The sequence below is a fragment of the Artemia franciscana genome, chromosome 10 (genome assembly GCF_032884065.1).
Source record: "Artemia franciscana chromosome 10, ASM3288406v1, whole genome shotgun sequence".
Taxonomy (NCBI): Eukaryota; Metazoa; Arthropoda; class Branchiopoda; order Anostraca; family Artemiidae; genus Artemia; species Artemia franciscana.
In genome coordinates, this window is record NC_088872.1 from 36160181 (window position 1) to 36173939 (window position 13759).

The 13759-nt window shown below is 32.4% G+C and overlaps 1 protein-coding gene across 6 annotated transcripts in view; it reads right to left on the reverse strand.

Annotated features, from left to right (window-relative positions):
- Window positions 1–295: 295 nt before the first annotated feature.
- Window positions 296–13759, reverse strand: part of LOC136032143 (ras-GEF domain-containing family member 1B-like) — a 316559-nt gene continuing 303095 nt past the window's right edge. For all 6 annotated transcript variants that reach the window (XM_065712317.1, XM_065712313.1, XM_065712316.1 and 3 more), the window contains 2 exons: window positions 7052–7124; window positions 296–4312 (listed from right to left, as the gene is read on the reverse strand). In XM_065712317.1, coding sequence (XP_065568389.1) covers window positions 4288–4312; window positions 7052–7124 — 98 coding nt within the window. In that variant the 3' untranslated portion in view covers window positions 296–4287. The remainder of the gene's footprint in view (window positions 4313–7051; window positions 7125–13759) is intronic.

The window sequence follows — 13759 nt, forward strand, 5'->3', positions numbered from 1 at the left end:
CCACACTGATTTTTTGGTTTCACCCATATATTTCGATGGCTGAATATATATCTAATAATTTGAATCATACTGTTGTTTTGCGCCATTGCAGAAGTTAAATGCGTAATATATTATCACATAGGGTAATATTGTAGACCGCAAGATTTTAATTACAACCATAATTAAACTAGCGCTGTTACGTGAGGCTCTTACAGGTTTTTACTATTTTAAAAAGTAGAGTTAAGAGAAAGAGTCAAACTGTAGCTGCAGTGAATACTAAGGCGTGTAGCTAACGAAAATCCTAAGATGGAGCGAGTTTTAAAAATGATCATAACAATTTATTACAAATACGAACATACATGAATATATATAACAAGGTAATAGTTCCAAATGGAAATGTTAATATACAATGTTTATAAACAGAGATTGTTTCACAACATTTATAAACAAAGGCGTTGTTTGGGGTAGTAATGCACCATTCTAGCATTAAGATAGCCAAAAATAAGCAATCATAGTAAACGATAATTGGCTTCTGGAACGCACCATAACTCTCGACAATTTTTTATCTAGTTCCATTGTCAGTATTTCGACTTGGTACATGAGACACAAGAAACCGTAAGTGTATCATTAGCCAATATGAAATTATGGTGTAAACCGAAGAGTATGGGTAACTTACGAGAGTGGAAACTGGCGCTAGTGTCGATAAAAAATCCTACAATGCTATCTAGCTTTCGGCGATACTTGGCATTTTTTTTCGTTGTAATAATATGAATAATTAATTTACTTTTTGTAGCTGGTAAAATGAGTGCAGTAATAAGTGTGTAATTTCAGTCCTGCCAGAAAAACGATTACAAAGCTTTAAAAAATGCCAAAGGTCGCCGAACGCTAGATTGCGTTGAGGTTTTTTCGTCGACACTAGCACAAATTTCCACTTTTGTAAATTACCTACACTCATTTTACAAATCTTTGGACACACTCTTGTACAAAAAATATTCCGTTAAATGCCGATTATTTATATAATTTAATTTCCAAAAATATATATGTATTTACAATCATACTCGACTACTACTTCTATTAACAACTTACATCAGCACCAAACAACCTGAAGCCAGTACCGCTACACATGCTTCTCCTCCTCCACCCCAATCTATTCAAAGCTCTTCATACACTGCAAAAAAGTCCCAATTTTTATTAGATTCTTTCTTACAACCTCTTCTCACCTCATTCTGGGAAGACCAGATTTTTTATGTTGCATGGGTAAATTCATCCCCCCCCTCTTCCCCAAAATATAGTACCCTCAGGAACATACCCAGGTGAAGAAGGTGTTGAATCCCACTCCCCCCCCCGGTAATTTTTTTTTATTTCAATGTACTTCTTGTTATTTTTTCATTATTGTTACCTCGCCTGGAAAACAAACCAGGTATCCGTCTGAATAACCGACTGAAAATAGTTGAGTATGTGTACCTTATTTGGCCAGCCAGTAAAACAAGTCTCGAAAGTATCGTTAAGTAGCTGGTATAAAAAGTAACTGCAAGAACAGGTTGTGCTACAACATTTTAAAACCCCTGGAAGGGTGGCGTGTTAATTTCAAGTAGTTAAGAACAGGAGGTACAGATGGATTAAGTGCCGATCTAATGATAGCGAATAATGCAAACTTAAAAACATAAAATACTTTCTAAATAGTTAATTTAGTCATTTAGAGAACAAGTAAGTAAAATCAACAAAAATAAGAGTTAAGAGTGAATAAAAGAAGGGGGAATGGATAATAGTAAAACAAAAATAGACAAGAAAGAAAAGCCATTGATCTTTTTAATCTACCAGTCATCTTGGGCGTTTAACATAAGTTGGTCAAAAAGATATTCAAAAAAAATAAATCAAAACTACCGATTTGGTTAAAAAATAAAACTTATGGTGTTGCAATATTAAGTGAAAAAAAAACATTGTTTTATAAAAAATAATAAAAAAAATAATATTATATAAATATAATATTATAATTAAAAATAATAATAATAAAAAAAAATAATGTTGTTAAATAATATTGTTGTATTTTCAAATTCACTTTTAATGTAAGAATAGGTTGGCAAAGAATAGCACCCAATAAATTATTTTATTGAGTGTACTTTACATATTTACATTCTTAAATGTTTTTAAAATATTGTAAACTGAAGAATTGAATGAAGAAAAAGAAATACAAATGAAGAATTAAATCTATGACTAGAAAATTTTCTTTTGACTTTACACCCTGAATAAAATAAATCTTTAACGTAAAGGTCTGATAGATAGCAAAAACAAGAAAAGTAGTGATTTTGGAATAAAAACAAATACACATAAAAATACTTCAGCACAAAAGAACAAAATGTTAGTTGAAAAGTAACAATGTAAAAATATTTGGAATAAATAAAACACTAAAGCAAGCACTCTAAAAATATTCCTCTTTTCAAATAAGTACAGTGATTCTTTGAACGATTTATACAAGAAAGAATAAACCCTTCCCAAAGATCAGCTATAACACAAAAGTTCCTTTATGCAAAAAATAAAATTCAAATCTCGAAATTTCAACAAACAATGTCAATAATTATTTATATAAAATATTACTAACTCACATAAAAAAGAAAAAAATACAGGTACTCTTAGACTAATCCTATGGATAAGTTACAATCGGTATGTACTCTATTCAAGTTTACTTGAGAATAAAAACTTGTCAGGGCTCTAAGGTGGAGCAAAGAACTATCAAACACTAGATCCATGTTTAAAAAATTGGCCCTGGTTACTTTTTAAAGTGAAGTTAGTTCCACCTACACTGTCTACATATATATAGAATACTCGCTAACTTGATTCCGCAGAATAAAAAAAAAAAAACGCTACTGCTAGTTTCTAAGAAGGTGAAGTATACTCATTTCGCCAGTATTTCTAAGGATTCCAACACTAGCTCCAAAACAACAACAACAACAAAAAAACGGCCCTGGCTACACTTTAGGCTAGAGTCGGTTCCATCTACACTGTCTACAAACACATCGAATCCTTGCTGACTTGATTTCACAGAACTCAAAAAAAGGACACGTATTAAGAAAACCAAAATCAAATCCTAACTGCAGAATCCTGCTACTTACTGCTAGTTTCTAAGAACGTCATCAAGTATACTCATTTCGCCAGTATTTCCAAGGATTCTAAATACATTGTTATCACATTATAGAGGGGAAACAAGTGATAATAGAGTTTTCATAATTTCCATCTATAACTGAAATTGAAACTAACCTTCATAAACAAGCAGCTCATAAGGAAACTAAATAAAACCTTGAAATTAAAAAGATCTTCTTTTATTATTAAAGCATTTATACAGAGCGTCAGTCGGGCATCTAAAGTTAATGTCCATGATTGTAAATTTTCAAAAGAGCAAAAAAAAAAAAAAACCTCACAATGTTTTATTTCCCCTACGATAACCATAAAACAAAACGGTTTGATATGTATTGATTTTACATATTAGTACTTTTTTGTTTTACCGTTATAGGAGAGAAAATAAAAAAAGTTGTGAGGTTTTTTTTGTTTTTCTGAAAATTTACAATCATGGAGATATGACCTTTTGATACCCAACTGACGAGACACTAATCTTATACAGTGAGAAATCTGCTTATTTTTTGCTAAATTTCGTAAGAAAATTTGATTATACGTTTCAACATTACTGTTTCTTTATTATAACCAGCTAAGATAAGAACTTATGAAATAGGCTATTGACAACAAAATCTAATAAAATAGAATAAGTGCTCTTTTTGTAGGCTTAAATATTGAAGAGCTCACTAATGAACTTCTGATGATAAAAGAATTTCGAAAGCCCACAGGCAAATCATATTACTTTACTTCACAAAAGATTCTCCTTGAATTACGTGACCAAATTCATAGCCTAAAGATTAGCTTCAGTTTGATGGATGAAAACTAACTTAGGGTGCTTGCAGTACTGGCAAGTAATATTCAAGGATTGGAGCTTTGAGTTGGAATTTGTAGTTCATATTTGATACTTAGGCAAAATACGAACTAAGAAATTGGAGAGGCCTTATTTTACTCCAACTTTCTTTAATGGGGCAAATTGAGTCGGATTGCTAGGTGGGTTGCGCTGTTCCAGCACTATCTACACTCACACAAAGTATATGATGATTAAAACGTAAAATTGGAATTCTGTATTTGATAATTTCTTCTATTTTGGAGGTTATATATTTGGATCATATTGGAACCACAAGTTATCTTCTTTGTAAGCTGCTGGAAGTATCACTAGTATTTCTCTGCGAAGTAACTTTTTGAACTTCATTTGCACTGTCAAGACTTTGGAGAACTGCTGGACCTGGAACGATAAAGCAATTTTAAAACATGAAGAATAATTATGTAAAGAATTGAATAATGATGGAAGAATGCAAAAGAAAGAAGATAAAGTAATGAAATAAGAAGGAACTTCATTATGAAGTTATGAGCTATGAGTGTATCCTTTTTTTCTGAAATTCCGAGAGACCGGACATTGGAAGCATTTCCAAAAACGAAACAAACAATTAACGCTTTTTTTATTATAAATATTTAGTTTCGCTTATTTTTATAAAGTAAAAATTTGTAGTTAAAATTGAAGAATTTAGTATTATGCACCGATTTCCATGTGTTATATACGTATTAAAAAGCGAAAAAAGCAAGCTATTGGAATAAAACCCCTCCCTTAGCGCTACTGCTTCCCTTCCAACATACAAAAAAATTATATAACACATTTACTTCAAGTTCAGCGTTAATGTTGGATCAATGCGTTAATATTGCATTGAATTTTAAAACCAATTTGAAAATGAAAAGAAAAGTAGTAATAATTGATTATGCAATACGAACAAGAGCTAAGAGCTCATATGGCTTTTATGACGAGGTCGGAAGAGCCAAGAGCTCATATGGTATGAGCTCTAGCAAAATTCTAAGAATCAATAGATTGATTTAAAAGGAAAATCAGAGGCTTAATGCATGTCGGGATTTAAAATAAGAGCTCTGAGACACGAGGTCCTTCTAAATATCAAATTTCATTAAGATCCGATCACCCATTTGTAAGTTAAAAATACCTCGTTTTTTTCGATTTTTCCTCTCCCTGTGGCCCCCCAGATGGTCGAATCGGGGATACGACTGTTATCAAGACAATTTGTGTAGGTCCCTGACACGCCTACCAATTTTCATCATCCTAGCACGGCCAGAAGCACTGAACTCGCCAAAGCACTGGGAATCCCCCTCCTCCGACTCCCCAATATCACCAAATTTGGTCGGGATTTTAAATAAGAGCTCTGAAGCACGATATCCTTCTAAATATCAAATTTCCTTTAGTTCTGGTCACTCGTTCGTAAGTTCTAAATACCTAATTTTTTCTAAGTTTCCGAATACCCCCCCCCCCCCCCAATTCCCCCAAAGAGAGCGGATCCGGTCCATTTATGTCAGTCACATATCTTGGACTTGTGCTTATTCTTCCCACCAAGTTTCATCCTGATCTCTCCACTCTAAGCGTTTTCTAAGATTTCCGCCCCCCCTGGTGACATTTGATCCGGTAGGGGATTTAAAATAAGAGTTCTGAGTTACGAGGTCCTTCTAAATGTGAAATTTCATTACGATCCGATCACTATTTCATGAGCTAAAAATATATAATTTTTTCTAATTTTTCAGAATTAATTAACCCTCCCCCCAACTCCCCCAAAGAGAGCGGATCCATTCCGGTTATGTCAATCATGTATCGAGGACTTGTGCTTATTTTTCCCGCCAAGTTTCATCCCGACCCCTCCACTCTAAGCGTTTGCCAAGATTTTAGGTTTCCCCCTCCAGCTCACCCCAATGTCACCAGATCCGGACGGGATTTAAAATAAGTGCTCTGAGACATGATATTCTTTTAAATATCAAATTTCATTAAGATCCGATCACCTATTCGTAAGTTAAAAATACCCCATTTTTTCTAATTTTTCCGAACTAACCGTCCCCCCACTCCACCCCGGATGGTTGAATCGGGGAAACGACTATTTCTAATTTAATCTGGTCTGGTCCCTGATACGCCTGCCAAATTTCATCGTCCTAGCTTATCTGGAAGTGCTTAAACTAGCAAAACCGGGACAGACAGACAGACCGACAGAATTTGCGATCGCTATATGTCACTTGGTAAATACCAAGTGCCATAAAAAGGGGGAAGTCAGTTGGTTATATTAAGAGCATATTAGAGGAGCCTTTTTATAGCTAAGAATATCAAACAATAAAAGCAATTATTTCTTAAATAATGGTCACATCTATCCTACAGAACCGCCGTTTTCATATGCGAAATTCGAATTAAATTCCAATATTTTCATATGCATACAATGTTTATTAAAATACTTCAAATTCTTTGGATTGAAATAATTATTAAATAATTATTCAAATAATTGAAAATAATTCATTAGAATTGAACATTCAAAAGGTCTTCATTAGCCAAATTTGTAAATAAATAAATAACCGAGCTCAAAATATTTGTGGAATAAATCGAAATGCAAGATAAAAAAATATCGCTAATAATTGCGAAAAATTCCTATATAATTCACCTGTTTGCAACATTTTACAGGTTGATTTGGACCAAATATACCACCGAAACCAAACCTTCGCAATCTTTTCAAATTTAGAACTTTGCCATTCTATGGCTGTTTCATATATTTCGATATTTAAAATTTTACATGAGCTTAAATTTATTTTTGCCGAGATCCAGCAATACAAGTTCACTTACTGCAGTGTTCGGCACCAACTGATGGAACATTTGCCATATGATATTCATGTTATTAAACTATGGATACTACAAACAAAAATCGTCACTAGATACGACAAACTTGAATGTTCCATTTTTATTAAAATATAAATGTAAATTAAAATTAGGTTGATCATGTGACGAGCCCAACCATGTTTATTGTTGGTATCTTTTAACGTCATTCAATGAATAATTTTATTTTACTTTTATAATGAATTCAGCCTAGAATATATACCCTAAAAGCAGCATCCACACCCATTCACAGAGTCATCAAGAGCAAAATTGCTAAATAACACTATAAGAGTAGATACTTACTTTAAATACTTCCACCGTTCCTTCTCCATATTATTTTCTGGAGGTTCACAATCAAAAGACACGAGTCCAAGTTCTAGAAAAAAAAAGAATCGAGCTTGATTATCATCAGCTAAAATTGCATAAAATACTATAAAATAGACTTCTAGTGAAAAAAAAATCGATTGGTCTCTAACAAAAAGGACCGTGGAGATAATAAACCCAGAATTAGGAAAATCGGCAACGTTTCCTTTTATATACAAGACATCCTTTAACCAAAATCAAAACGCTGTATATGTGTTACAAATTATTTAATATTTTATGTAAGAAAAAAGTTGTGATGATCAGGCTATGTTATAATGATTGTCATATCGAAATGACTAACTATTCAGATTAGTGACTAGTCTTTTTACGATTTTTCAAGAAATTAGTAGATGCATAATATTAGTTTTGCTAATTGTAATTTCCCAAATTTAATGAAAATTTGTTTGCGCCTCAGCCGTAATAATAGTTTAACAAGTATATTAAACATAGTGATTCAAATTTGTATATGCCTGAGTCATACTAATCAGTGGCTCGACAAGCAAAATTAACTATAAAAAGAAAGTTTCTCTGAAATTGTATTCTTTATTATTAAAAGACAACAGGAAAACTGATATTTTGGAATTGGAGCCCTTTTCATATTGACAGGGTTCATTCGTAAGTCAATTCTGTGATTAAGTTAAATCCAAACCTTGTAACAGTTGGTGAACATAGTCACTGCTGATCGAAATGACGATAAAGTTGCAGTTTATTATCTATATTTTTAACTAGCATTGACTAAATACAATCACTCTAGGAATTTTTGTGAGGTTTTGTAATCCAAAATTTTTTTTACAACTCTCCTTCTCAACTGGCATGAAGAAATTATTCCAAATAATAAAACTTATTTCCAAAATTTTAGGTCTTCATGATCAGCATTAAACAATTCATCTAATTGACTGAACTAACATAGTGGAATCGAAGGCCCATATTGCATTACATAAATCCTTAAATAAGCAAAGAACATATTGTACAATCAATATTATAATAAACCAAGTAAATTTTAAGCATGAAACCCACAAACTAAACAGGACGTTATTTTTTTTTATTAAAGTAAAAGTAACCCCATCCTATTGGGGTGATAGCTCAACAGACTTGGCCAATTGAAAAAAAAAACCTGGCTATGAATAAAAGGAAACTGCTGTTAGTATTGAAATAAAATACGGAAATATTCTATTAGTATTCTAGCTTGCTATGAAAAAACCATACATTTTATCGATTTATCCTACCTATTTAGTTTGTGACCCTGACTAGAAGAGCGATATAATTTTACTATATATTTACTGAGTACGAACTCAGCTGTAGCAAGACACTGAAGGCAGGAGCGTAACTCCAGCATTTTTATTGGGAGTGGGACGGTAAAAGCGGCCCACATCCAGAGAGTTAAGGGGCAAATAACCCCTCTTGCCCCCTCAAAACGACGCCACTGACTTCAGAGCTCGAAATTTGATTCCGGCGATGAAATTATGCGAAAGCGTCTCAATGCTAATCTGAGAAGAAGTTCGTTTCATAATTTCGGTGCGTTTTAAATTTTATTTTTACTCCTTACTTTCAGTTGAAAAAACTTGTTTTAAAAAAAATAAAGTTTAAAGAAATGTTTTTTAAATAATGCCAGTAAATCTGGCACCACCTCCATAGAGAAATCCCCCGCCCCATGGAAATATTATCTAGACAATTTGATCCCAGTGATTACCCTTAAAAACTCCATGCGTAAAATTGAAACACAAAAGAGAAAGCAAGACATATAAAAAGAGTTTTGTTTAGGAATTCTGGCTAATACCCCCAGTGTATAATATCCACTGACATGTTCACCCCCCAGAAACTTCCCTCCCCATGGAAAATTCCCTTGTGGAAAAACACCCAGCAAAAAATTTGTCCACCCCCCACACGAAAATGTATACATACTTCCCAATAACAAATACTATGCGTAAACAATGGGAAAATTTTTTAACTTAAAGACTTTTTCCTTGTAGCTGGGGGGGGGGGGCCGTGGTGCATCTAAAGGCATAGTTATTGGCCCTTTCAATTATGATGAACAAAATGGCTATCTCAAAATTTTGATTGGACGATTTTGGGACAAAGAGGTCTGGGGTCGGGGCTTAGTTGCCCTCCAATCTTTTTGGTCACTTAAAAAGAGCACTAGAACTTTGGATTTCCGTTTAAATGAGCCCCTTTCGCAAAATTCTTAGACCACTGGGTCGATACGATCAGCGCTGGAAAAAAAAACAACAACAAATAAACACGCATCCGTGATCTTTCTTTTGGCAAATAATAGAAAATTCCACATTTTTGCAGATAGAAGCTTGAAACTTGTACAAAACGGTTTTCTGATACGCTGAACCTGATGGTATGATTTTCATTAAGATTCTATAATTTTTAATCGATGTTTCCTTCTTTTTTTTCAAAAATCAGGCAAATATTCTCAGGCTCATAGCCTTTAATGGGTAAGAGCAAACTTAATGAAACTTATATATTTGAAATCAGCATCATGAATCGATTCTTTTGATGTATCTATTGGTATCAACATTCCGTTTTTTTTTACAATTTTGGTTATTATTGAGCCGAGTTACCCTTGCTCCACAACAAGTGATCAAAGATAACGCTGAACATGGTCAAGAAGTTGAAAACGTGCAACAAAATGGAATAACGGAGCATAATGAATCACCTTCCTCTACACCAGCTCCACTTGTGTAAAATAATGAAACTCCTACTGTGAACGGTATAAATAGTGCACATGATTTTGACCTTGATGATACCATTGCTGAATACCCTGAAATTCCATTGGTTAACTTTGACTGTATCAGAGTCAGTTGTCTTTGAATTAAATGGCACTCAAGAAATTAAACAAGCTATTGCTCAGAATACAGAAAAGAAGAAGGCAAAGAAAAAGAAGATGGATGAGTATCAATGAAAGATATTGTGATGAGGCTAATCGTCGCATGTCTCAATGTACTTGTATTTTTAAATAGACTTTCAAAATGCGTCAGAAGACTCAGGAAAAATTACAGCTTTACTTATTAACTATGACTGAAGACTGTGCCCGCATTGACAATTTGTTTTTTGTTTTTTATTAAAATGTATGTATTCTTCTGCTCTAAACTATATTCATGATAGAAAAAAGTGGACAAGTAAAGCAAAATGGGGACAGAAATGAGAACAGAAACGAAAAAGGCTCTACCTGTAAACAGTGTTTACCACGCTGTACAAATGGTTTACTTTACGAAAATTAAAAAAAAATCTTGAATGTCAAGAATTAAGGGTTCGCCCCAGCCCCAAGTAAAATGGTAAACTCTTCAGTGTTTCAAGCTGTATTTATCACCAACAGGACCAGGGATAGAATTTTTTTATATTCACTTCAGGGTGAGAGGGTTCAAGCAAAGCTGTAGCCAAAGCCAGTCGTTTTATCCCTTGCTGGAATTCAAATATTACACAAAACGACAATATTCATTAATTAAACACTTGCCGCCCCATAAAATAGGTCAATACCCACGTGTAAGCCCACTTTGGTAATTAAGGAGCAGGTGCTTTCCAAGGTATTTCCCCATGTAAGCCAAATTTTTTTATATAGTAATCAGATTTTACTGAGGGGGGGGGGAGGTCATGACACCCAGAGTCATTTTCTACCTAGTCACTGTTGACTTAACATGAATTTATATATTTTCATCTTCATATTAAAACCGAATTAGTCCAAAAATATCTTTTTACATACTTTTTATGCTAATTTACTTCAGTAAACTCCTTTTTTTTAAGAGACCAAAATAACAAAAGTATAAAAGTATCTTGTTGGAATTTCAAAATTCTTTGCAGCATTGTGGCACGAAAATTCCTATTATAACACGAATTTTTGTAAATTAGATTCAAATTAAACATTAAAAACTCTATAAGTTCAAAAAATATTTTAATAACCTTCAGTTTTCTAAAATTTCTATATACTTCATATTGGACGATATTTTATAAGTAATTGAACTTTATCTACTACGTCCCTAAGATACCAAAAATAATTTAGCCCTTCGACTTTTCATGTCAGATTCTTTTGAGGGAAAGCTTAAGAGAGGTGCAAAGTAAAACAAACATTTAACGCCACATTCTGATTAACTTATGTTGACTTCTTTAGATTCTTTGCTTAAGTTGGATAAAGACCTTTGACCTTTCTGTAATGTTTACTGTGTACGTTCAAAAAACCTCAAAACGAACAATTTTTGTATTTTAAACAAAACTTTTCTAACCGAATTATAGAGCAAAGCTGAAATTAAAAAGCTGAAAAGGAGCAATTCCAATAAAGTGACTTTGTGATATTTTCCTAATTTTTTATAACTCTGTAAAAATAGGGCTTTACGGAAAACTGAGCTAGCTTGAGGTTTTCTTTTTTAGATGTGCAAGCAATTTAAGGACTTTTCTGCTCCTAATCGAGGTATATTGCGCCAGTTTTGTGTTTTCAGTAAAGCACTAGTTTAAGAGAATTCTGTAAATATAGGGAAATACCACGAGTCAGCTTATTTGAACCAATTTTTCGGATATATGTTGCGTAAGTTAGGAAGAAATAATTTTTTTTTCTCATTTTAAGTTTCAACTTTACTCTTCATTTCCGTCAGATATCTTTGTTTTTTTTTAATACAAAATCGAAATTTTAGACAATTTTTTTAGATTGATTCTGACACTAAAAATAAATAGAGACCATCCCTAAAAATAGAGATTTAATATGCAAACTGAACAGTTTATTCCTAAACAATAATACCATACCAACGAAAAAAAAAAATCACAATCAGATTTCAGAATAGTTTTCTTCAACAGAAGAAAATTACTTTAATATTTCGGCAATATTGTTAATAACAGTCTTCGGCAAAGAAAAAAGTGTAATAAGTACAAAATTCAACCTAGACACAGAAAACGAGAATGTTGAAAATCAAACCAACAATAAATGAAAATAATGAAATTATTTCCTAATGAAAGAATTCTAGCTTCATCATTCTTTACAAGTTCAGTCAAGAATAAAATGCAATTAATTTAGACTAAACTAAATCACAAATAAGCTTCAACACTCTTCTTGTGTTTTTTTTTTTTTTTTTTTTTTTTTTTTTTTTTTTTTTTTTTTTTTTTTTTTTTTTTTTTTTTTTTTAGAAGCCATCTCTCATTAGCAACAACCTATGTGTTAAAAATATTATTCTAGAGGCAATTGAAATTAAATAATAATACTTGTTTAAATAGAGATTTAGGAGAATAAGCACTTCATAGTTTATATACAATTTTAAAAAATGTTTCTAAGATATTCTAAAATGAAACCAATAACGAATACGAAGAGCATTTATTATAAGAGAAATACAAGGCTGGCTGCAAAACTTGTTTCTATTTATTTTCTACCCTTTTTATACAAATAAACTTTCTTTTTTTTTTTTTTTTTTGTGTTAGTCTTGGCTGAACTTGTATAGAATAATGAAGCTGGGACTCTTTAATTGTTGGTTTGATGTTCAACTTCCTTATTTGTTATAGTCGGTTGAATTTTTAGACTCATTCCACTTTTTTTGCTGAAGACTATTATTAATTATATAGCCGAAACATTCAATTAATTTTCTTATGCAATTCACTGTCTTTAAATAAATCCTCGCTGAATCATCTTTTTATGCTTTTTGATAATACTAACCGTCCCTAGCAATACCGACTACATTTAGGCAGATAAGCATTTTGTGTTAGGATGTATGATTTCTTAGAAATTACTGATTTATTCTGTGATATTTAATTTAGGATTCCGAAAAAGAGGATAATTAAGCGATCATTATTAATTAATAATGGGTTGGTATTGATTCAATGAAAGCATTAACGTTGCTAACTTTGAGATCTGCTTCTTGGTTGTGACCTTCTACTCAAAAACTTCCATATATGAAATAATTGGGAATGCTTTTCACTTTTTGAAGTATTTTCTATCAGATAGGAATCAATGTTTAATGCTGCATGATTATTTATTGAATACCAGTAATATATTATTTGGAGTCCCACAGGGATCTGTTCTGGGTCCTCTATTTATTTTTGCTTTTTACGAATAACTTACATCGGTCAATCCCTGATAGTTTTTTTCATGTTGCTGATATGGTAAAACATTTAAAAAGCGTAACTACACCTTTATTCGCTGAAGGTGTCACAATATCGGTGATAGTCTAAAACTTGAATTAGGTCCATAGCACCAGATTACAATGTAGACACTGGAGTACTAAATAATGACTTTTCAGATGCTTGCACAAATTGACAAACATTTATACTCACATCAGCGCCAGAAAAGCACCAGAGGTACCAGAAAAATTACTTTCCCAAGGATACGTTCAATAAATCATAAAAATTACAAACAGGATTTACTTATTTATATGTTCAAACGCATCGTTTACAAAAGGAATTGCAATGAAATATCATGACAGCGAAATAGGCATAAAATGTGTGTATCTTATCCTTACCAGTCCTTAGTGGTTTATTACTAGTTTTAACAAATATGTTCCCTCCCCGCCTTTCCCCCTCTAGTTATTACCGGTGAACTAAAGAATAATGAACAACCTACTTCCTGTCTACTCGGATTATATCTGAATATTCATGTCATGAACTGCATTATTTGATCAATTATAGATAAGTAGAAATTCCAAAGCAAAAATCAAAAACTTAATAAATGTC